Raw genomic sequence first — 25224 nt, forward strand, 5'->3', positions numbered from 1 at the left:
CCTCCCACCTCCAGAGCCCCCTAGCACTAGCCACGCCTCTGGAACCCCCAGTGCCTGTCCTGCCCCCCTCACCTGGCTCTGCACTGTCACCAGCTGAGCGCTGTTGCCCAGGATGCAGCTGCTCAGCAAAGCACTCTTCTACATCCGGAAAGAGACTGTCCTTCCCCTGCCAGGCCTGGCAACTGCCCAGCCCCTGACACATGCATAGGATGGGCGGTGTCTGCTGTACAAGCAATAGGGACAGGTGCATGTTTCTGGTGGCTCAAGAGTGCCTTCCCAGGCGATTAACAGTTGGGGCCTTGAGGCATAGGATCACTCAGCCTGTGGTCTGTCTTGGGCTCACGGCATCCACCTGACAGCTGGGTTGTACTAGCCCCCCTGGCACCTACTAGTTTGAGTCAGGGAGTCACCTCCCTCCCCCAATTCCTACTGGCGATTTTGGTTGTGGAGCTCCGGGATATTGGGAAGCGGCCAGACACATGGTACAAGCCAGACCTGGAAGGAAAGACCCCACGGGGGAAGCTCAGTCCTGCTGGAGGAGGTGCGGAAATCGTGGACACCTAGCACAGCTCTGTGGGGCCTCTCATCTGATCCTCTGAGATACAGATGAAGGCTGGGATACTCATGGCTATGAAGGCTCTGCTCGATGGTTCTGAACACTTTTCTTGCAACGGAAAGGACACAGGGCAGCTGCCCACCATGAAACCCCACCGGCCGGGTGCGTGGCTGCTGCCAGAGCTGGAACCAAGGCCGTGGTGAGGCTGAACAAGTAAGGTCAGGCTCACGGGGCCTGGCTCCAGCCGTGGCACACCAGGGCAGTCTGCAGATCCACTCACGGTGGGAGGACAGGAGGAGAATTTTTAGTGTGGGCAGACGTGAAGCTGATAGGGCACAGAATTCCCCACCAGGCAGGGCTCATTAGCAGCTAGGGGTGTGGCCTGGCAGAGTGCTACAGCCTGGCAGGCAGGGGTTCACGGCCTGCCACTGATCCGTGGATCGGTAGATGGGAACCGCTGATGTATGATACAAATCAAAAACGGGCTGATGACCTCAGCCAACACTTCACTTCAGATCATGAGTAGGAATAGCAGAGATCCATACTAAATTAGATTTTCTTCATCTAGCATCTTCCAAACATAGACCTTTTAGTGAGCACTGCCAATTGCAATTGTGAGAAATTCTGTTTGAGGCAAAGTCTCAGTCACCATCCCCGAAGAGCCTCCAGTATGCCTTCCTCTCCAGTGTTGCCAATCCTCATGTTTTTAAACAAAATAGGACTAGGCTATGATAATTTTGATTGCACCAATCTGGCCAAGACAGATATGGTTTCCTTGTCATCTTTATGTCTCCTCTGAGCCAGTCATCACTTTGGATTTGGGGAACATTTGTCATCCCATCTTGGATGCTCTCTGGCGCAAGGCTTGATACTTAGATAAGTTTTGGGATTAGGACTCTCCTATTCCAGAAAGGATCAATAAATCTTTTTGAGCCTTCAGAAATGGAAGCAGTTTTACCACTAGTATATTTACCTTTGCCTATCTCTTGTTGATTGTCCATTTTGGAGATTTTGGAATACCTGTTTGTTCTGAAGAAAGGAGGTGCCTTGATCTCCCTTCAAGTCAACCTAGCATTTAATTCTCCCGTGGAAGGTTTTTGAGTATTTACTCATCCTTCAGCTTCCAGATTCATAAGTATTTACTGTCTTCCTAAGTGTCCATGTGGGGTTTGAATTTAGTTTTTATCTTCTAATGAAATCTCCATTAGAACTGTTAGCTTCTTGTAAGTGTCTCCATTTTTCCATGAAAATGTTTTTCTGGTGGCAATTACCTCTGCACAAAGGTTTGGTGAATTAGGGGGTTTTATGTCTGACACACCTTACCTTATCTTTGAACAAAGCAGTGTATAGTGTATTCTTCCTACCATACCTATGGTTTCTATCTAAAGTTGTTTATGACTTCCAAATTATTCATCAGCCAATTTTCCACCACAAATCCCATCAGAGCTGAGAGGATGCTATCCTTCATGCCTTGTATATTAGGAGAACTCTAGCTTATTATTTGGACAGGGCTAAACTCTTTACAGTCTCTATGGAGGCATGGCCACACTAAACTTACATCGACTTATGTTAGGTGGTGATTACTGTGGTAGTTCAGGTTCATGCTACCCTCCTTCTTTTAGTGGTGCGAATCCTCAACAGGAACACTTCTCTTGTTATCTTAATATATGGTCACTTTAAATTGTGTTTTTTGTTTTGTGGTGAAGTTTTCTTACTTTCAGTTTCTTTAAATGTTGCTGTCATCTTGTCTTCTGGTATAAACAGACTTTTGCAAAAGGTGAGTTTTTCTCTGAGTTGTGAAGGTGATCAGATGAGGACATATTGTGTTCTCCTACGGTAAGATGTTCCATAGTGTGTTACCTGTCATTGAAAACTTGTCTTCAGATATACCCTTGTCAATGCAGCACAGTGCAAGACACTCATACATACATCTTTGTGATGCTATATATCTGGCAAGATCCAGTTATAAGAAAGTAAATTGTTTTTTCTGTCATTTGCCACCTATCTGACTAAAAGAGGAGAAAGTTGCGCAGTAGTGCTACCAAGTCTTAGTTAAGAATTGATCACATGAGTTATTAACCTAAAATGAGGTGGCTCTATAGCTAGGATTCATGCTTGTTTCCTTTTTTAATGTTGTGCATACTTTTTTGGCAGAACTTAATACATCAAGTGGAAATCTTCCTTCAGCACCACCCATGTCTCAATCCACAGTTTCTGCTCAGAATTTAGTAATGTCTTCATCTGGAGTTGGAGGAGATGGTAGTGTCACCTTGACCTTGGCTGATACTCAGGGCATGTTGTCTAGTGGTCTTGATGCAGTTACACTTAATATCACTTCACAGGTTAGTGCAATTTACTGCTTTGCTCTTCTGATTAATACAAGTTGGACCTCCCTGGTCCAGCACCTTTGGGACCTGAGTAGTTCCTAACCAGCGAATTTGCTGGACCAGGGGAGGGCAGGGCTCTCCTTCTGGCCATCAGTCCTACTCTAGGACTCCCTTCCTGGTCATCAGTCCTACTCCCACGTCCTGGCTCTGGCCACTGGGCTCTGCTCTCTGCCACTGGTCTGGGCTGCTCTCCTCACTGCGTCAGCTCAACTTGTGCTCCTGACCTTGGCTGATCTCAGCTTCTAGTTGCCAGGGCTCTTTTGTCCTGTAGGACCACAGATGTTGCCAGGCCAGAGAGTCCTGGATTTCAGAGGTTTAACCTGTAGTACAACATAAAGGGACTGGAGTGTCTGAATGTTTTTTCATAAAGTAACTTTTACCACTTTTTTACAGTAGATAAAGTTGCGATGGATATTTTTAGTGCTAACAGGCTATACATTGTTGCGTAAAAACCATTACAAAATTTCTTACACAGAGCTGAGGCGTAATATCATAACTGTTTGTGAGCAGTATTTTTGCACTTAGCTCCTACGATTTTGAAAAAAAAAACACACCCTACTTATTTGAGAGAAATACCCTCCATTAATAAGCACTGCTAGAACTGATTAAAAAACAAAAAGCTAAACCATTCAAAAACTTTCACATTAGACTCATAAGTCTTCCCACAGTAGTTTTCATGCAGCTAAACTCCTGTTTTATGTCTTGTTTCTTAGATGAAAGATTAGCCTAATGACAAACACCTTTGACGAATATTTCTTAGCATATTTCATACTATTGGTATGCATGCACCTTGTGCACAAGATCTTTTTTTTTCCAGCTAGCAGTGACTGTGCATGTGCACTATATTTTTTGTGTTCCCATGGGAAGGAATAAAGGCTGGAGTTATTGTGATTCCCCTCTCTGTATTCTCCTACTGCCCATGGCTGCAAAATGGAGTCCCACTTGCTATCTTCAGACTTCTGAAAATCTTTAGAACAGCTTTCAGAACTTTAATTTTCAACTGAATAGTCCCTGAAATTGAATTTGTTTGACTTGATCAAGGACCTGGAAATTGACCTTGTACAATATTCTCTCCCCATTTCTGTGCCCCCTCTATAATCCTCCCCAATCTGCCCTTCCAGGACATATTCCTCTGTATGAAGATCTCCAGACGGTTGAGTCAAAACCTGTAGGCTTCAAGTCCTGTCCCTCCTTTCACAGATAATTTTTCTTAAATACAGACACAGCAGTTGCCTGTTTTTGGAGGTATAGAATTCATCCAAGCAGCAGGTCCTTGGTTTGCATTTCGTTCTCTACTCACATTAAAGGTCGAAAGATATAAGACTGTTCCAGCTCTTTGAACAGTCCGAGAGTGCTTGTGAGATCCAGAAGACCTGTGCTTGAGTACTTCCATACTAATCAAATTTGCACCATTGAGTGCTCCATCAAGCAAGCAGGTAAAGTGAAGACTAGAGGAAAGAGGGTTGCACCAAGGAAATAGTTAGCACTGAAATTATCTACAGTGGCAGCCATTGCAGCATTGGAGCTATCAAAACTTTTGTCATTGAAGATCATGCTATTTTCAATAAATTGGGTGGTCAGTTAGTCAAGAGACCAAATAGCCACTGTCAGTCAGATTTATTAATATGGTATGGGAAAAGGTTCTATATGATACCATCTTCAAAAGGAGCAGTCCTGTACAGCAGTGTTACGTTCACCTTGCACAGAAGCTACGCTTTCCCAAGTTATACTTCTAAAGTGATATTTTTATTCTCTACTTGTTTACTAATTAAAGGAACTGTATATTTGTCATTTGAAACTAGGTTCAACCAGTTAGTTTATCTTGGTTTTCTGGTACAATGTGTGCTCCGTATCTTTGTTCTGAACACACTATGTATTCTAGGTCGTTATGGACCATTATCTTTTCTATGGGTACATACATTCCAGGTACTAGGAGATGTGAAGACACCCCTTAAATCCTGTATTAGGAGAAATAGGTTTGTAAGAGTAACTGACTTTCAGTTGCTATAAAGAAACAATTACATGTCCTGATACATTAGCTTCCCTGGCCTGGCCTGGAAATTGACTGGGAGTTCAACATGAATGCTGATCTATGCTCCCCACCATAGACATTGAAACAGGACACCAAAACAGGTCGCCCAGAACACTGGGGCAGGAATCTGAGGAAAAACTGTCCTCTCAATCAAAGAAACACCGGAAAGCAAAAGGATAAACCTCCTATGGCATGAAAAATAAGTGAGAAGGAGTAGACTGCAGGACAGTAAAATACATTAGTACCATCATCAACTCTGGCACTGGGTGGACTAGTGTTGATCATAACAAGGACATGCATCACCACTGTAACATCTAACCAGGACCAACCAGGCGCCAGCACTGATATTTCCCTACTCATCAGTGCCATCCATAGAAGAGAGACAGACCTCATTGCCAGGATGCAACATTGAACAGGGAGCTGTACCTATCTATAAGTGGTACCACCAAGATACCCAAAGAATTAATTAGAGTCCACCCTTTGACCCACCAGGGCAGGCATTGGTCCAGCCACCTGAATGTATATGGGGTGCTTCCTTGGCACCAATGGAATATGATCTATCTTTCCAGGTCTCCAACTTCCAAGCCCCTTGTTTCAGTCAAGGAAGAAGAAAAGATCTCCCTGTCCAACAGCATCCTTGCCTCAGTCGCAGTCACTGGATCTTTTGTGGTCTCAACCACCTAAGAGAAGTCCTGTCCAGCCAAGAATGTGGCAATTAATAAAGACCAGATGTGTTTGAGAATCTCTGTGTGTTGTTTCAGCTATAAGTGGCTATCACACTCTCCTAGCCAAATACGACTTTTCACCTTGGGGCAGAGTCATTCTGTTAGTCGTCAAGCTCTGTTTTGACAATAGAAAGTTACTCAGGGACATCATAAAAGAAAACTCAGCTTGCGCCCAAAGTGGCCTTATAAGCAGCTGTGCTCAGAGCAGACACTACAAATAGGTCCATGGCCTAAGTGTTACCCATGGGGAAGGCATCTTGGCTCCAGGCTATGTGTCATCTTCTTGGAGTGAAAACTATTACTGAGGATCTGCTATTTGAAGGATCATAGAGAAAACTAAAACTGCCTTTATATTTGCTCAGGAACTTCCTGGTAACTGTGCTCCCATTTGTTTCAACAAAGGCAACACATATCACCCTACAGTTGATAGCCAAAATACCATTCCAATAAGCTAATGAGATACAGTAGGGAATATCATTCTCCATGAATTCTCTACATGTGTGACTACAGCAAATGTGATAACTCAGACAAGCAACAGTTGCACTAAGACATTCTGTGGAGCCCTTTTTTGTAAAATGTCTAATCTCATTCTAATGGGCATTGATTGTATATTACCACTGAGAAATTGGGTACTGAACATTGTTACTTAAAGCTGTGTTGCCTAGTTCCTTTCTGTATCCTGTTCCTCCTTCCACGTTCTTTTTCAAGGACCCTTCTCATAAGAGCCTTCTTGTTCTGCCTCACTGCCAATGTAAGATGTGCTTCAGGACTACAAGGGAAGAGGCTTGTCCTCTCTTTGTACTATCCTTGACAGGATGAAATTAAGCAGATTTACGATAGTAACATTTTGCTTCCATTGTTCCATTGCTCTCATCCAAATAAGCCATGGACTTTTGCCGCAGTAGAGAATGCCAGGTCCAAGGTGCTCAACTCCAAGGGAGGCGCGTGGCTGGGGTCTCTGTTGGATGCTTTTACTCTTTGGTAATCTCACAGTCTCCTTTATTCCTTCTAACAAAACGCTGGGATAATATCCTGGATCAGAAGGGACAAGTCTTCCATTATCATGAAAGCCCTTTATTGGCAGAGACAATTTTCACTGTTACACCTATCACAGATCTCCAGCCAGTCTCCGATATGCCTCCCTTCTTTGCCCTGACATAGTGTTTCTGAACTCGGGGTAGACACTGCACCTGAGCCTGGAATTGCTGCACACAACTGCCCTGGATATTGAGTGGATGAGCATCCGTGACACAGATTGTTTGTGGTAGTTGCAAGAGATTTTTGGCAGGATATATTTTTCAAAATGATGCCATTTTTGCATGTAGACAGCCCAAAATAACGTGAATCTTGTTGAAACCTTGATCCCAGATTCTGGACTATATCCTGCTCCAGTTTTTCACACTGTTTAATGGTAAGATTTATTAAGGGCTTCCTTCATGTGCAGTTACAGACCTTACTCCTTTTGTTGGCCTTTTGTGGCTCATGAAGCTTTCTTTTGACTCTTTACCAAAATGCTCATTATATCACCTTACCATTGAGTCAGTCCTCTTAGTTATCAGATCGGTATGAAAAGTCAGTTAGATCCAACCCCCCTTTGCTGAACCTTCATATGTATCTTCTAAACAGAGATAATGTAGTGATGAGTTCACTCCCATAAGTCATGTTCTAGGCCAGTAGTGCACAACCTTTTTCATTTGCGACTCCCACGGGGGCCACCAAATTTGGTGGAGCAAAAAAAAAAGGGAAGCAGCCCCTTTAACTGTCGGGCCGTGGCTACTCTCCTGCCACTCCCCCCGCCTCTGCCGTGTGTATGTCAGACACCAAGCCAAGAAGCCAGGAAAAGTGGTCGGCCAGATCCAAGCGCTTTGACCTCCCAGGAAAGCAGCTGCAACCCATGGGTTGTGCGCTGCTGCTCTAGGTGGTCTCAGAATTCCATCAGAATCAGTCACTCATCTTGGCCAGTTTCTTCTCAAAATCACAATTGTTTTTTTCCAAGAGAAAAGAAACTTCACACTTTGGATGTGAAATATTTAGACAGGACTGAGCTCTTCATTATATGTCTTCTTGGCTTTAGTGGGTTTATGTAAAGGCCAAGCAAAAATTTCCCAGAGACTCTCAAAGTGGATCACATAGTGCATTTCCTTTTGTTACCAGATAGTCAGTGAGGTGGTCTCTCCAAACAAAGAGTGCTGCTGTACAGAGCATAGGTAACACTGTTGGTCTGCTTCAGAAATTTGCTGATCTCAAAGATTTTCAAAGCAGTACATGGAGTAACTTTGATCTTTTTTAAAAATATGCACTTGATATGACAGCCAGGGAAGACACCAAGAGTGGTATTGCAATCTTTGGCAGTGCTTAGAATACAGAGGTGCTACATGTTATAGAAAAATGTTCACACCTGATACTGCAGGGTATACCTGATCATGGAAGTGAAAGGCAGCTGTCCATTGGTAGCTCCTCCACTGCCAAGGCCTTTTCCTGTGGTGAGGAAATGCTGAGGCAGTGGGATATGATACTGCAAAAAATAGCAGAGCAGACATGGGAAGCACTGCTTGGGCACATAGAGAGTTGGGTAGACTACATACCTTGGCTGTGTAGGATGGGCACGCATAAGCCATGCCTTGCCATCTTTGGTGCTGCTTATACCCATCCTGGCTGTGAGTGTAAAGTGTCTACTTTATATGCCTCCATAAGTGTAGACATATCTTTTGATTAGTACAACTGTAGCACTTTACTCCCACTATCTGAGAAAGAAACTGCTTGCTAGTCACTTACAATGGGATCCCCACTGACACAAAAAGAATTATTACTTATCTTACAGTAACTGTGGGTCTTTGAGATGATGTAGTCCAGGCCTGCACAACTCGGAAAGCGGCGAGGGCCATATTACTCCAAAGAAAACAGCTGCAGGCCACAAGGGTAGGTTTTTGGGGGGGGCGGGGGGGGGGGGCGGTGATATTTTATTAAGAATTTTTCAATTAAATCAGGCCTGCACAACATACGGCTCCCAGTGCCCTTACCCTCTCCTCTCCCAGCATCACCCTGTCCCCCCCTCCCACTGACACCAGTGGATTGGATGGGGCTGCGCTGCGTAGTCGTCACGGGCCACACAGTGAGCCCCTGCAGGCCACATGTTGTGCAGGCCTGATGTAGTCAGTGCAGTCCTGTGATCAACCCTCTTGGTATTTTTCTGAGTAGTCTGCAATGTGGACTTCAAATAGCACCAGAACTGAAAAAGGGTTATGGCCCCTCCTCATTAATCCACTCATTTGGGAGCACAAGAATGCACATGCAACCCTCATGCCTAGTATATGGTTTGGTCTTATGTATGTCAGGTTTGTGCACAGCTACAGTGAGATGATACTGACTCCATCTCAGAGAGCCACAGTTGCTGTAAGGTAATAAACTCTTCTAGCTGAAAATGTAACTCTTTGCTCCTTGTTCCTGTCTACTCTGTAACACTGTACTGCACGCATAAACTTGTTGGGGAACATTTTAACCTGCCTGGGCACTCGATCATGGATTTGAAAGTAACCATTCTTCTACAAAGGAATTTTACCAGCCAATTACAGAGAGAGAGATTGTGGAATTGATATTCATCTGCAAATCTGATACTTTTTCCCATTGACTGAATGTCTCATTATAAAGCCAGTTTCCCTGCCTTTAACTCTGCATTTTCCCATCAATAGCTAAGTATAGGACACTTCCAGCCCACTTAATTCGCTTCATTAGCACCAGTCCTACAATAAATAAGTACCTTTTTGTTTTGTTATAAATAACTTGGTTTCTGTTATTTGTACTCCAGTTCATCTGAAGAAGTGGATTTTGCCCATGAAAGCTCATGATATTATATATTTTTATTAGTCTCTAAGATCCCACAGGACTACTCCTTGCACTACAAGAGAAAGTTCATTGGGTTTATAACATTGATTTCTGCCTATACAAATTAGAAAAAATAATCACATTACAAGAACACATTTTAGAAATTTTATCAGTAAATTCCAATGACTTCTTTTATTTCATGTCCAGTTGAGAAAATTAACAGGAAAAACATCAATGGAAGACACATTATGTAAAAGTTGGGAATTGTACCTTCCACTAGGAGCAAGTATTTGTGAATGTGAATTAATAGCTAGACATTTAAGTAAGATATTTATCTTCGTCTCGAAAATGTTGGTGCATAGTAAGCAGTGACTTTTGTAAATTTACTGTTCATCTATTTGTGATCACAATTTCTGTGACCGCAACAGCAGTTTCTTTTCTGTAAAAGAATAGGAGAGTATTTATTATAACTGATAATACTCTTTTATTAAAAGTTAGCCACTGGAAAAAATAATTCAGGGCAGTACCATGTAACCACTTGGCTCTCCCGCACTACATGCACATGGTTCATGAGTCAATGTTTAGGAACCTTTCTTATATTTCAATAAAGCTAAAGGTGTATTGGCAAGTAGTATGAAAAAAGCCCTATTGCTTCTCATGAAAAAGGATTTCTCTGGTTTAGTAGCAACACAAATCCGTTTGCACATTCAGCAATAACTTACCTCTTCATATAATTTTCAGCTGAAATAGATTTTTTTTGTTGTTCTGACCGGTCCTGGATGAGGGATTTTGCTGGACGGGGGAGGCCATTTCTCCTTCCTTCCCTCCCCCCCCCCCCCCCCCCCCCGCCACCTGTAGGTCCTGTAGCACCTTAGAGAGTAACAAATATATATAAATATATTTGTTAGTCTCTAAGGGCATGTTTACACAGCAGGACTAAAGCTGAAATAAGCTATGCAACTTGAGCCATGTCAATCAATTGCATAGCTTAAGTTGAAATAATTTATTTTGGCTTTTGGTGCTGTCTATACAGCAGGAAATCCGAGAGAGAGCACTCTTCCTCTGACTTCCCTTACTCCTCGTACAATGAAGGTTACAGGATTCGGAGTAAGAAGTCCTCCAGCTTGTCACTATTTCAACATTGTGTTGAAATAATTGCTTGTAGTGTAGATGCGGCCTGTGTTATTTTGGAATAATGGTAATGTGTAGATGTACTCTTAGTGCTACAAGACTTGTTTTTTAAAGTTACAGACTAACATGGCTACCCCTCTAAGACTTTAGGACTAATTTTTTTTTTTTTACCTTCCATAGATTAGGGGTGGGGTGAGTGAGTGTACTTACAGAGACACACAGCATGATTAAACATAGTGAAATAACATCTGGGGAGGTAACTATATTCCCAGTATCACCCAACATCTTCAGCTTTGCATTCATAATATTTATCTTGACCTGTAAAACTAAAAATTTTGAGCTTCCCAAACAGCTCATACAAGGTATCTCTAGCATGACTGCCAAGTAAGAATAATAATACATTATGTGTTTTAATTTTAACCGAAGTGCTATTTTAAGATATGAGTATTTAGCAGAATTTGTATGCTTATTCACATATATTTTTAACTCCCATTGGCCTGAAAGTGCTAGTTTTGGTTGTTTTTTTTTAAAGGTGATTGGTTCAGACTGATGTTTGAAATAATCTTTTGAAAGAGTAATATTGAGTGCTAAAAGGAGCTTCTGTTTAACCCCATTTTATAATTCTTTTAGAATTATTGGTTAATTATGAAAATTGAATATGCTTGTAAACACAATCATTTGAATAATTTTATTTTGATAGGGTCAGCAGTTCCCTGCTTTACTCACAGATTCTAGTCTCTCCAGCCAAAGCGGTTCGGGCTCACAACAAGTCATACTGGTGAGCCATACACCACATTCAACATCTGCAAACTCTGATGAAATAACGTATCAGGTAGATGTGTTTTATTTGTTTACTTTTATGTTTAAAAACATGACTTAATCATATATGAAAATGATCTGTTTGTTCTGAAGCAGAGAGTTTCATATAATTTTTAACTTTATCCCAAAGTAGTTTATTTTGAAGGCTATGTCTGTACAATTGACTATGTCTTTACCTGTGCTTCCACAGATTCAGGCAATTGCAACTCCTGTTGGCTGCGGATCACTGTTCCCAGCCAGTGAGAGCTATGGGAAGTGATGTCCCAGTTTGCACTAGGGATATTAAATTGCAATTAATCAGCTAATCAAGTAGTAAATGGAATTTCCATTGAGTACCCAATTAGTCAATAAGGGGAGGGAGCACTCACTACCCCCTTGTGAGGCTCTGCTGCTTAAATGCCTGGTTTCTACTACATTTAAATTGCAGATCCGCAGCAGGGGTAGTTCCCAGGGTTGGCGTGAGCCAGAACTAATTGGGCTCTTACTATATTTAAAAGGCAGAGCTGCAGTGTCCTGGAACCAGCACAAACTGGGACTGCTTAGTGCCAGCTTGTGCCAGCCTTGGGAGCTAAACCCGCTGCACCTCTGCCTTTTAAATGTAGTAATTGCCGGGCAACATTTACTACATTTAAAAGGCAGAGCTGTAGCGCTGCGGGGAACAGAGATAGTGCTGGGGGGAACTGGCTTTTAAGACGGCTCTCCCCAGCACTGGCTCCTGCTCCCCCCACCTTTGCTGCCTCTGATATTGAAGCAGCAAGAGGGAAGGGAAATGCGAGTAGTTGACTTGACTACTCTTTTACATCCCTAGTCTGTGCCACTTCTTGTGTCTCCATTGGCCAGGAATGGCAAACTGTGGCTAATGGGAGCGGCAATTGCCTGTATCTACGGAGGCACAGGTAAATATAGCAGTGACCCACTAGGGCCTAATCCTGGCAAATTACCACCTTTTTATTGCCCATCCCTGACTTAAAGCATGGATTCGGGTTCTTTAGTAACTATGAAAAAATATCACATATCTTCCTGATAATTACAGCACTATATGTGTGTAGAATAAATGTAATGAGAATTTCTTAGTAAATTGGTTTATTAGCTTAAGCTTTAAAATATGTCCTTTAAGAAGTTGGCACTTGTCAGATCTTCCCCTCCAATCTTCTCAGTGGAGTTAATAACAGAATAATGCAGACTCTCTACGGTTCATATACAGTTGAAACTTGCTTAAATCTTAGCTGAGGAATTTTAAAAATACTAATAGCAAGTTTTCTGTCAGCTGGATATCAAATTGCCATAAGAAAGTGGAAAAAATATGTCTTTGAAAAGGAATTTAATCATATAGGGAATAGGGATATCAACACGTAGTTGACTATATGATTAACCAATAAATCTAAGCTTATTAATTAACCTTGTTGACAACATGCATTTCCTCCTCCCCTTCTCCCGCCTTGCTGCCTCTGTATCAATCTGCATGATTTCTACCATCATAGCATGTCATATGCCTCAATATATGCATGATTTCTACCATCATAGTATGTCAGATCTCTTTCATTGCCCTTCTCTCTTAGCCATGACTCTTCTGGGATGAGGTAACCAATATAAACAAAATACTAAAGATTACACTGTAACAGCAATTTACCTGTTGTATATAATACTTTCCCCTATTTGTCTTTTTATAGAGGTTACAGTAGCATCATGTTTGGTTTTCTTTAGCCGCTGTTGACCTCTTGGTATTGCTGCTCATACTTCTGTCCAGGTTACAGATAATTTAGGACCCATCAGTGTATATGTGCAGTTTAAACTGTTCTTTTTAATGTGCTATACATTGCATTTCAGTAAACTTAATCTTCTATTTCTGTTTTCTGGATTAGGTCTTATTGAAAATTTATAAATGCTCTTTAGTCATGACTATCCTAAATGATTTCATATACAGTAATGTGTGCTGTGTCGAGATTGAGTCAGTTATCTCATTCTAGAAATTACTGAATGTAAATAAACTCTAAAGCCACCCTCAAGCTATTTCCTTAAAAAAAGTAGGGCAAAACTTTAAAAAATGCCTAAGTGACTTTGATGCGTAAGTGTAAATTAAATTTAATTGGACTCAGAGGCATTTTTAGCCATTTCATATAGGCTCTTAAAGTACCTAAATAAATCCCTTTTGAAAATGGGCTTTCAATTTCTGAGTCACTAGATCTTTTGAAAATTTTACCTGTTCTGAAAAAAAAAAAAAAAAAAATTGGAAAAGATCCTATCACTTTTACAATCTACAGATTTATAGATGTCACACTTTTTTTTGTTTTATAAGAAGCATGTTACTTTCTAACATGGCTTTTAGACAAGTTGTTTTTGCTAAAGAGAGAACAGAAATAGACTACATCAGAACTTTATGCACCTTCACACATCTCATACACACCTACCGGAATTGCCACTGAATGCACACAAAATATCTAACCACCACTGGTTTCCTTTTCCAGAACAGAACAGGTATCAGCAACCTTGTCAAGTGGACCATCAAAGTAACCTGTTAGCAGGCAGCAAGACATTTTGCTTACATTGACTGTCCACAGACATGGTCCCTCGCTGCTCCCATTGGGGCTAGTTAAGCAGCTCCCAAAAAGCTCTCGTGGCTTGCTACTGGATTACCCTGATGGGCCACATGCTTAAAATTGCCAGCCCCTGACATAAAGGCATGTATCAGTCAAGGCTGAAATTCCATTTCTTTTACCTAAATGTCTTTTCCCTGAATTCTTGTGTCGGAGGCTTTACTTTCTATCTCTTTATTTTGAAGTTTAAGGACAGAGTCATTCCCTATTATCGCTCCTATTCCTTAGAGCAATTGAGAGCTGTATATAAGTACATTCTATCAAATAAAATCCTGTTCTTCCAAATCTAGCTATGCTATACTTTGAGATCAAGTATTTTGGCTTTTTGTCTGCCCATTATTCTCTTGTAGAAACTTTTTATGTGGGGGGAAAAAAATCACTCTTACTAAATTAGTTATTTCTTTTATAAATCATGCAAGCCTGACACCTATGGTAAAAATCTGTTACGTAACAATAGACAAATAGATGTATGTTGTCATCAAATAGACAGATTAATTGTCTTAATATTCATAAATATCAGTTTTTATTCTTCGGTAAAGTATATTTTAATTTCAAAACATAGATGAACCTGAGTCTCCTTGGTTATTTTTTAAACTGTCCTTATCTGCTGTACACATACCATTTGGAGACTAGACTAGCTGCGTTCAAGAAACTGTACAGGGAACAAGATTTTCATAATGTAGTTAGTGTAATAACATCTTTTCAATCCCCTGTTTTAGAATAAAATACTTAAGCACTTGCTTAATTTTAAGCATTTGGTTTATCCCACATATATCAGTGAGATTATTCGTGTGTTTAGTGGTAAGCGTGTGAGTAAATATTTGCAAGATCGAGGGCTTATTATGATAACTTTGGTGGAACTAGGTACATTAATCGAGAAAACATCACAGACCATTTTTATTCTGGAGAACATCATTTCCCCTAATATGTGAAAAATAGGATCTGTGGCTTTGTCTAGGTGAGGAAATTCAGTGGTTGAGTGTAGGGTCCAGATTATGTAAAATGTTTTTAGCTAACCCAGACCTTATATCAACTTCTTCCCTAGTCTAGACACAGGTGAGCACCTTTTACTTTGGTGTAGTAGGCTCAATTTAAATCTACATTTTCCTCTACAGACTAAATAGTCTTGAGTCTTGCCTTGAGATTCTTCCAGAACTTTAAAACCACTTATTTACTAGTTATCAATAAAATAAGAATGCTGAAATATTTTAAATTGATAAGAAAAATGTTATCAGGTATTGAATGTCTTATGGTTACAGTAGGATTACACTCAATGTGCTGTGTGACTCTCAAAGCTTTGAGTTTATGCCAGGGAACGATTACATGCAATGGTCTCCACTTCAGTTATACTTGCTTTAGAATAGCAGATGGTTAAGAATGGTGATCTAGGCTCTATTAACTCAGGCAAAGTTTAGGAAGAGTTGTTCAGAGCTACCTATCCAAATTTGCTTTTGTGTTGTCTAGAGCAGGGGTTCCCAAACTTTTTGACACGGGGACCAGTAAATCCATTCACGAACTTTTGGAGGACCAGTAATGTTCATTTGCATATTCATTAATCAAATTATGAATATTCGAATAAGCTGTTTCTGGTCCTCCCAGATCTCCCAGTGCCAGCTTTAGCAAAGCTTTTGATATGGTCACCCACAATATTTTTGCCAGCAAGTTAAGGAATATGGATTGGATAAATGGGCTGTAAGACAGACAGAAAGCTGGTTAGACCAGGGTTTCCCAAACTTTTTACTTTAATTGGAACCCTTTTTTTCTTTCAGTTATGCTTTTTGCAGCCCAAAAATATAAACACATGAAAAACAAATGAAGAAAATACCAGACATATAATATGTCTGGTATTTTCTCAGTAGGTAAGTTGTATTATTACTAGATGTATCAGTTTGTAGTTTCAAACTGCCTGGCTGGTAAATGTGCTCAGGCTGCATGAGTGTGTCTACCAGCCAGATAGTTCGCAACTACTCGAGGGGTTTGTGGGGGGGGGGGGGGAGGGGAAGGGGACGACAATAGAATCCCTGTGCCAGACTAACTCGTGCTTTGTGGGTGGGGGGGGGGGGAGGCGAACGGGGTCGGGTCAGTCCCACTCCCTGCAGGCCGATTCATTCCTCCCCCCTGCTCCCCTTGCTGCGCCTCTGGCTAGCCCCACTTCCCCCAACCCCCTCCCTGGCAGCCAGTTCTCCCTTGCTTTTCCTCCCAAGCTCCCTTGGCCAGCCCCGCTGCCTGCGTCCAGCCCTCCTTCCAGTGGCCACTTCTCCCACCCCGCCCACATCTTCCCCGGCCACCGCCCTGCCCCCAACCTCACACCCCCCGGCAGCCCTGCTTCCACCGGCTCCTCAATATCCCCAGCCTGCCCTGATTCCCCCGTCCAATTCTGCTTCCGGTGGCCAGCTCTCCCCTCCTCCTCACCCCAGAATACCCTGGCACCTGCACTTTCCCTTAGACCTGCACCCTCCTGGTGCCTCCTTTTCCCCTAATACCCACCCCCTCACCAGTCTCTGCCCCATTCCCTCCTGCCCCTCTGTGCCCTCACACACAATTTGTTCCATCCTGACTTTCCTCATGCCCACCCCTTCTTTCAAGCCTTCTCCCAGCACCTCCCCCTCCAGCCCCCAGTGCCCTTCCCCTCTCCTCTCCTGTCCCCCCTCCCACTGACACATCCCCTCCTGCCCTTTCCCTCATGGTCTGCACTTGGCCCCCTGGCATTTGTCTCTCTCTCCCGCACCCCTGTACCTTGGTGCCTTCCCCTCCCAAGCCCCTTCTCTTTCCACCCCTTTCCCCACCCCTCTCCTTTCCTCGCCGCCGCACGAGCCAGTTCCCACCTTCTCTTTCCCCGTTGCGGGGCCGGGGTCTGCGCTCGGGCCCCAGAGGCCGAACCCAGAGCCAGCCAGGCCCCGCCACATGCCTCGCGCGGGTTTCAAAAACCCGGGCCGTGACGTCACGTCTTCCCCACCCACGTGCAAGCTGCGCATGGGCGGCAGGTGGCGAGGAGGAGCCGCGCGAGGCAGAGACATCCGGGGCGGAGGGGATGCTCTGGGGGCAGGGCCAGAGAGGACGCGCGGGGGCGGGGCCCACTCCAGGCAGAGCCGGGGAGAGACCCAGCTCCACATAGTGCTGGAGCAGGGCCCAGCTCTTAACTCGCCGGCACTGCCGGGTGCAGGGGCGCGGGGCCCGATTCAACCAGATGGGTCAATCAGCCTAAGGGCCAGCAGCCACCAGGCACGCTGAGGCCCGGCATTTTTTTTCCGTGGCCCAATAGTTTTTTCCGTGGCTCATAGTTTGGGAAACGCTGGTCTAGAGCTATAGCAGAGCATTAGGACTCTGTTATGTCTCATACGTTCTGGCTGTCTTTTGACTTGCCATTGATCCACTGGTAGCACTTAGTATCTTTTACCCACATGTTTTCAAGTATCTATGAAGAAAAGCTAATTTTTGGTAACACTTCCATCAATCAGTCATTGTGGAGCTTCTCCTTGTGTGCAAAGATTGTACAAAGCTGAATGCTTTGCAGTAAACCACAGGTTTAAGCTTGAAGAAATTGCTTTATACAGCAATTCAAGGTCTCCTGAAGTTTTCTTCTTTTAATTTCTCATTAAGTAGCAGGGACACTTTCCGTTGTTTATTATTCTTGACCTTTCTCATTTTGGGAAATACTTTCCTCTATTTTCCTAAACTTTCAGAAACCATTCAGTAAAATATGCTTGTCCCCATCCAGCACTGCTTGCAAGCAGTTGAAAAAGCATTGGTTTTGCTCTAAAAAGTATGAAGGAGTACAGGCAGTCTCCGAGTTAAGCGGATTCGACTTATGTTGGATCTGCAGATACGAACGGGGATTTTCTCGCCCCGGACGACGGGAGCGGCGGACACCCAGTCCCGCCGCCCCCGTCCTCCGGGGCGAGAAAAGCTGCTCTGCCTCTTCCTGGTCTGCTGGGGGGGGAGAAGAGCCAGATCAGCGCCGTGGTCCTGCCCGGGTCCTCCTCGCTTTGCTCAGCGTCTCCCTGGTCTGCTGGGGGGGGGGGGATGCAGCTAGTGCGCCCCCCCCAGCAGACTAGGGAGACGTGGAGTAAAGCCCCGGGCCTGTGGTAGAGCAGGTGGGGCGCTGCCAGTTGGTGCCGCAGCACCGCTCCTTGGTGCTACTGGACCAACCCGACAGCACCCCAGCTGCTCTGCCCCAGGAGTCCTGATTCAGCCGCTGCTGATCAGTTTCAGCAGTGGCTGAATCAGGACACCTGGGGCAGAGCAGCTGGGGTGCTGCTGGGTTGGTCCAGTAGTGCCGAGGAGCGGCGGCGCTACTGGACCAACCCAGCAGCACCCCAGCTGCTCTGCCCCAGGCATCCCCAAGTCAGCCGCTGCTGAAACTGACCAGCGGCTGACTATAGGAAGCCCCTCCTCGGGCTTCCTGGAATCAGCCACTGATCAGTTTCAGCAGCAGCTGACTTGGGGATGCCTGGGGTTCTTAAGTTGAATCTGTATGTAAGTTGGAACTGGCGTCCAGATTCAGCCGCTGTTGAAACTGATCAGTTTCAGCAGTGGCTGAATCTGGACGCCAGTTCCGACTTACATACAGATTCAACTTAAGAACAAACCTACAGTCCCTATCTTGTACGTAACCCGGGGACTGCCTGTACTATCCCATTTGGATTTCATCTCTTATTCTGAAATTAATATAAAGCTTGGATTTGGGAGTAGGGTTGCCAGGTGTCCAGTATTTACCCAGACAGTCCGGTATTTTCGCCTTCTGTCCAGTAAAGAAAAATTCAGAGAATACCGGACACCTGAGATGTCCAGTATTCTCTGAATTTTTCCCTGGCCAGGAGGAGAAAATACAGGGTACCTGGCAACCCTACAAACACTCAGTGCCTGGCCTTCCCCATCCCGCCCCCCGACCCTCCTCTGGCCCCCAACACCTTCCCCGCCCCCTGACCCTAGCTTCCATGTTTACCTGGTTCCTCATGGCTGCTGGCCAAAAGACCTAGGGGAAGCAGTGCTTCCCCTGGGTCTTAGTGCTCAACCGCTCCCCTGGTCCTATCCCTGCACTCACTCTTAAAGGGAACATGCTGTTTTAATGCTGTTTTATTTTTTGTTTTTGGCTTAAGTCCTCAACAACTTTGGTCTCTTCCCCTTTTTTCCCCCTTCAACAGATTTTTTTTCCTGTTTTTTTTGTGGGGGGGGGGGAGAGGGAGTATTCGGTATTTTTGTTTCAACCATCTGGTAACCCTATTTGGGATTGTAAAGTCTTATTCACCTAAGAAGCAGCTCCTTGCTACATGTGGTTTATGGAACACCACAAGGAACAAAAAGGTGTTTAAAAGTAACAAAAAATGAGCAGCAAAACACAACTCTGAGTTTTATGTCAGTGAGTAGTAGTATTTATTAATCCTCTTGCCATACTCTTACAAAAAAGCAGAAAAAGTAATACTTATCTTTCAGATATAAGCAGAAAAGACTGTTCCATTTCACTGTTTCTTTGAAGAGATAAAATCTTTAAGATATCTATAACACAAAATAGTAAATTGCCAAATAAGGAGATGTCTCAGAACTGAAATAGTGTAGAAGTGGTGATCCTAATCTTCAAGGCTGCCAATGGCCTGAACCTAGCTACACCAGGTATTGGTCTTTCTCTGTGCCCAAGATCTTCCATTAAAATCTGTTTCACTGGGAACAGTAGACTTGGTTGGGGCAATTTGTGTGTGGAAAAATCTTGGTTTTTGTTCACAACTACCTTTCTCTGTGCCCACCACTGGCACATTGCACCAGGAGCGGCCCGAGGCCTGCTGCAGCAGCAAGTGCCCCAGGTGGGCAGCGCGATTGGTGCCCCTCCCCCCCTGGCATGGCCGTCAATGGCCATGACATAAATTAATGGAGATTGTCCCTAGAGCTGGAAGGGACCTTGAAAGATCATCAAGTCCAGCCCCCTGCCTTCACAGCAGGACCAAGTATCATCCCTGACAAATTTTTGCCCCAAATCCCTAAATGGCCTCCGCAAGGATTGAACTCACAACCCTGGGTTTAGCAGGCCAATGCTCAAACCACTGAGCTATCCCTCCCCCCACCATTGGGTGCCCAGGCCAGCAACTGCCTAGTTCGCCTAGGCTCACGGGCCACCCCTGCATTGCACCCAACCAGAGTTAATCGACTAGAGCTGCCATCTTTTCTGTCCCTAAAGTGTTCAGGGAACAAGATTAAAGGACCTCAGAAATATATCTCAGCATCTTACTTATCTTTCTCTGTGTGTCATGTTATCTTTCAGTGGTGAAAGTTTCAGTTAGTAACCATGTGTGGAGATACCTCTCAGCTGTGTCTTAGTGACTTAATCTTTTATTGGGCTGCTCTTTAAGTAACTGAGCATTTAATTGTCCTTTAATTGATACATTCTTTGCGTATTGATTCATCAGTTGATCACTTAGTTTTCCATATATTTAACTGTTTCATTTCTCTCTATTTTCTTCATAATAAATTTTCACCTAATAATTTTTGCCTGAATTAATTTCCACAATTGATGCAATTAATTTAATTGGTCTAACTTTTCTGCAGTTAATGTGATCTTTTTAATTGCCTCACTACTTATTTGATTTTTGGCTTCTAGCAAGCATGCAAACCATAGTTGTCCTCCATTACCTTGGTTCCACTATTTTTGTCTTCCCTTTTTCACTCCTCTACAAAGGAATAGCACAGTCCTGTCCTGTCCTGTTTCTATTCCCTACATCCCTGATATTTGAAGTTGTGTTGTAGTATGGGGATGTTATTCTCTCTTACCATGCTACATATCCTATCCCCCGAATATTATTGGAGATTTCAGATTCCTCCTCTTTCTGCAGACCATCTATATTCTGTCCTATTTTTCTTTCAAGCAGCACTCATTAGACTTTTGTCTTCCTTCAGGTTCCTTCTCCTCTGCTGCCCTGACCTTTCTCCTGATTTTGATGCCTGTATTTCCCCCTCATCTGGCTCTCTAATCCTCTTTCATGACTTCAGTTTCCATGTTGATATCCCATTTGTCCCATTACCTGACCCCCTCTTTGGTCTTTGTGATCTTGAACTATGGATCAACTCTCCCACTTGCCACAGTGGCCACTCATGTGACTTGGTTTTTCTAAAATCTACCCTCTCTCCCCAAATTACTTTTGCTAAGTCTTACTTCTCACTATCGTAGTAATAAATACATAGGGGAAGGAGGTGGGGAGGAATAGGACATCATGAGAAATGGAAAAATCTCCTACCTGATATTTCTTATTAAAGTCTCTTTCAATATGGAGTCTCCCAAGACTAGAGATTGATTACATCTTGTGTTTTTTCTTACGCTTTCAAGGATAGTTTGTGTACATATGTAATTCACAACAGACACTTTTCAGATATTGCCTGTGTCTAGTGAATCATCAAGTTTTTGAAAATTGCCAAAGGTGTAAGAGTAATGATCAAACATAAATTTATATGTCCATATAATCTTGTTAATTTTTATTTATTTATTTGTGTGTGTGTGTGTGTGTGTGTGTGTGTATAGTGCCCAGCTCATGTGACTCATTTGAAAATACATTGATCAGACTAGAGTATATAACAAGAAAAAACCATTCTGTTGGTTTTCGAGTGTCCCCTTCCAATTTTGAATGTATGATCTTGTTTTACAAATTGTTACAGGTGGCCGAGGTTTCTTCTAACCTGACTAAGAGCAGTCAAGTAGAAAAAGAGGGCCGTATACACCAGTGCTTTGAATGCAATCAAACCTTTTCTTCAGCTACAATGTTAATGCACCACAGTAAAGAGGTTCACGGCAAGGAGAGAATTCACGTTTGCCATGTTTGCAATAAAGCCTTCAAACGGGCAACACATCTCAAGGTATTTGGTAATAACTTAATTCCCAGTTAATGTGTTCACTCATTCTTTTGCTCTGGATTTTTAGTCATGTCAGTGAATTAAAGATACTTGTCATCTGCTTAATCTTTCCTCTTTGGTATTAGGGATGTATTTTATGAGCATTTCTATGCAAAAATCTCTCTTTCTCTGTAGTAATCAATATATATTTTTGTAATGCAGATCTCTACTGAAATACTTAAAAAGACACTACTCTGGCATGCAAATAATAGTGCCCTTAGAATTATTAAAAATACCAGAACCAAGTCTATTTGTGGGGAAATAGAATATTAATTCAGTATTTCAGTGTTGCAGTTGTGTTCAACTCTGTAGATTAAATGTACTAAAATAGAAATGAACTTTAAAGTCTCCAAATCTAGTTCATATCCTCTCCATTAGTCCTGACTTCTGCATTTCTCCTCTCTTTGCAGAACATGGAAGCCAGCATTTGACTTTCAGTTGTTCTGTCTTCTGCATCAGGGTAGATAGCTCCTGTTTTCCAAAGTTTTTATTTTTTTATTTTTTTTTAACTTATTTTGTTATTATTGTCTTGGTGAGTTTTTTTCATAATTTATGGAAAGAGTATACAGTCTGATGCTATTTGGAATTTGCATGAAGGAGTAAATATTACTTTACATTTGGAGTTTTCTAATTATTGTTCACTGAGTGCCCCTTTGCCACTCTACATGTGACTAGGTAAACAAATACTGTCCTAAAAAGCCAAAATTAATCCTGAAACTCCCCTCTCTTTCTTGGCAAAGGGTGAGCTTTGCCAGACTTATTCTCAGCCCATAGGAAATCTTCATAAAACTAGGGCTGTAACAAATTAAATAGCAGCTGGGCTGGAGCAACACCCCCTCCCGTGCAGTAGGGAGAGGGAGGGAAGGAGCTCTCCAGACTGGCCGGGCCCACCATGCTACTCTGCAGGATGGAGCAGCCCCTTGCTTGCAGGATCCCAGTTAGCAGTTAACCAGTTAAACATAACATTTAAACAGTTAATTGATTAAACACGATTTTACATCCCTATATAAAACCCTGGCATATAAATAATGTTCAAGCAAAATTCCAGAAAAGCATTTTTCAGCAGCAAGCATTCATTACAGGTATCAGGAAGGCTACATTTGCAAAATTGCTGCACTTTTGATCTAGATGATCTGTCTACATTTGAGACTGAGATAATTGTGAAGACTTCCACTTCTATAAGAACAGCTCTTCTTAAAGATAACTTTACCAAAACTCATTCAGTCCCTACTTTGGTACTAAAGAGGGTTCTCTCAGCCTGGACAAACAGGCATACAAGATTGTCAAGGGGATCATAGGGATTAAAAGAGATTTTCTTTTCCTCGGAGGTAAATGGGGCTTGCTACTAGTTTAATTTTTTAAAGGCACTCCATTTTCAAACACAAGACCCTGGACTTTTACCAAACACTGAGAAATGTCAGACAGAAGAAACTTTGAAATAAAAATCTAAGAAAAAAACCATTGAAATTGCACTACCCATCAAGCTAGAAAAAAAATCTTTTTGCAACAGAACTTGAAGTAAGGGGAAGCAAACCTGCTATGTCAAAATTATCCAGAGAAGATAATTAGGCAAGTGATACTGTCTCACTTAAAACCAAGAGCATTTGTGAACATCAAATGAGATTTCATAAAATCCTATTGGTCTGAAGGGGAATCTGACTCTTATCTCAAAGGCAGATGCAGAGATGCCTTCTTTGAAAGCTCACTTTGTAACAGAGTTTTGAATCTGCTACTATTTCTATGCAAGCAGCTGTGGCACACGTTTGATCTCCTATGCAGAGCCCTTAACCAGGTGAAGATTCTTCATAATGAGAGATAACAGTAACCACATCCTTTATAGAATACACGTGAATACATTTTCCTGTGAGGCTACAGCCTTGCTTTACTGTCTCAGTATATTCTGTCATATTTCTAGGATGTAAATGTGACTCGGACACTGGACAGCAAATAGCTCCTTAAAGCAGGTCCTGTGCTTTCTGATGAAAGGATACTTGAAATCCACACATGAAAATAGTATAGAATATAGGAATATAGAACAGAATATAGGAAAATTCAAAAATTCTTCTTTGGGCAGTGTCCCTGTGGGTGCTCCACTGTAGGTGTCGGGCTCGTCCGGCTCTGCAGGTCGGAGATTCATTAGCTGTGGTTTAGCCAGACTGCGCATGTGCAGCATCGTCGCATGCCGTTTGTGCCGTTTCTGAGGCTGCGTGCGGTCTGGCTCCTGCCAGTTCCTCCTAAGCATTCACGGCCTCAGGTGGAGTGAACAGCTTCTCCTTACCCTGACTGAAAAAATTTAGAATTAGTTAGCTATAATTAGTTTTTAGTCTTATTTAGTTGTTTTAGATATAGCTTCACTTGTTAACATAAAAAAAAAGTATTTTTTTCTTTCCATATATATAGTTCTACCTAGTTAATCTGTACATAGTTATACTACTTTAAAATAAAAAAAATAAAAAAGCCGGGTTCCCCCAGTTTCAAGAAGTGCTCTACATGCCACAATGCGATGCCGGTGTCAGACGGCCATGCCAGCTGCATCAAGTGTTTGGGCAAGGGTCGCATCCCTCAGAAATGCCCACACTGCTGAAAGTTGATGGCGCGCACGAGACGGGACCCGAAATGTGCCTGAAAATGTTATTGTTCAGCAAGGCACTACAACATGCTGAGACTCATCTGCGAGCCCTATGACCGCAGGACGGCCGCCAGCCCACAGGCTTAGCATGGCTGACAAGCCGGGCACATCCAGCTTATCTTCTAACACCCAGGCTAATAGACACAAAACGAGCTGTACGGTGGCCAAGCCCTGTCTCACATAGAGAGGTGGCACAGGCGACGCCAATAGCGTCTAGAGCCAATTTGGCACCCACGCCGGGCAAACAAAGGTCAGTGGCACCGACGAAATTGGCACCGAAGGCACACAGGACGGCACCGACTTTGGCACCGAGGTCACCATCCCCGGCTCCGTTCCCGAGCCCTCAAGCATCTTCGAGTTCTATGGCCAGTTCAATGGCGCCGAATCATGTGGCACCGACCCACATGGCACCAAGTCATTCGGCACTTATTCACACTGCACTGAGTCCAGCGGCGCCGTCCCTGGTGGCGCTGTCTCCAGTGGTGCCTCCCTCTACACAAGTGCCTCACCGTCCGGCCCCGGCACCAACCTCAAGAGGACAGCCCGTACTGATACCTCAGACGCGGCTTTCTCCTCAAAGGTGGAAGGCTACCCGTAAATTTAGGAGAATAACACCACCATTTCCTAGTCCGGAACCGGCCGTATTTTCTCCACAAC

General features: G+C 43.2%; 1 protein-coding gene across 13 annotated transcripts in view; it reads left to right on the forward strand.

Annotated features, from left to right (window-relative positions):
• ZNF236 (zinc finger protein 236) overlaps window positions 1-25224 on the forward strand; it is a 219789-nt gene that overhangs the window by 113776 nt on the left and 80789 nt on the right. For 11 of the 13 annotated variants that reach the window (XM_075921084.1, XM_075921082.1, XM_075921086.1 and 8 more), the window contains 3 exons: window positions 2711-2898; window positions 11354-11485; window positions 21705-21902. In XM_075921084.1, coding sequence (XP_075777199.1) covers window positions 2711-2898; window positions 11354-11485; window positions 21705-21902 — 518 coding nt within the window. Of the gene's footprint in view, window positions 1-2710; window positions 2899-8521; window positions 8620-11353; window positions 11488-21704; window positions 21903-25224 lie in introns of those variants that run through there. The other 2 variants (XM_075921087.1, XM_075921088.1) reach the window with 2 other exon arrangements.

The sequence above is a fragment of the Pelodiscus sinensis genome, chromosome 2 (genome assembly GCF_049634645.1).
Source record: "Pelodiscus sinensis isolate JC-2024 chromosome 2, ASM4963464v1, whole genome shotgun sequence".
Classification (NCBI taxonomy): Eukaryota; Metazoa; Chordata; order Testudines; family Trionychidae; genus Pelodiscus; species Pelodiscus sinensis.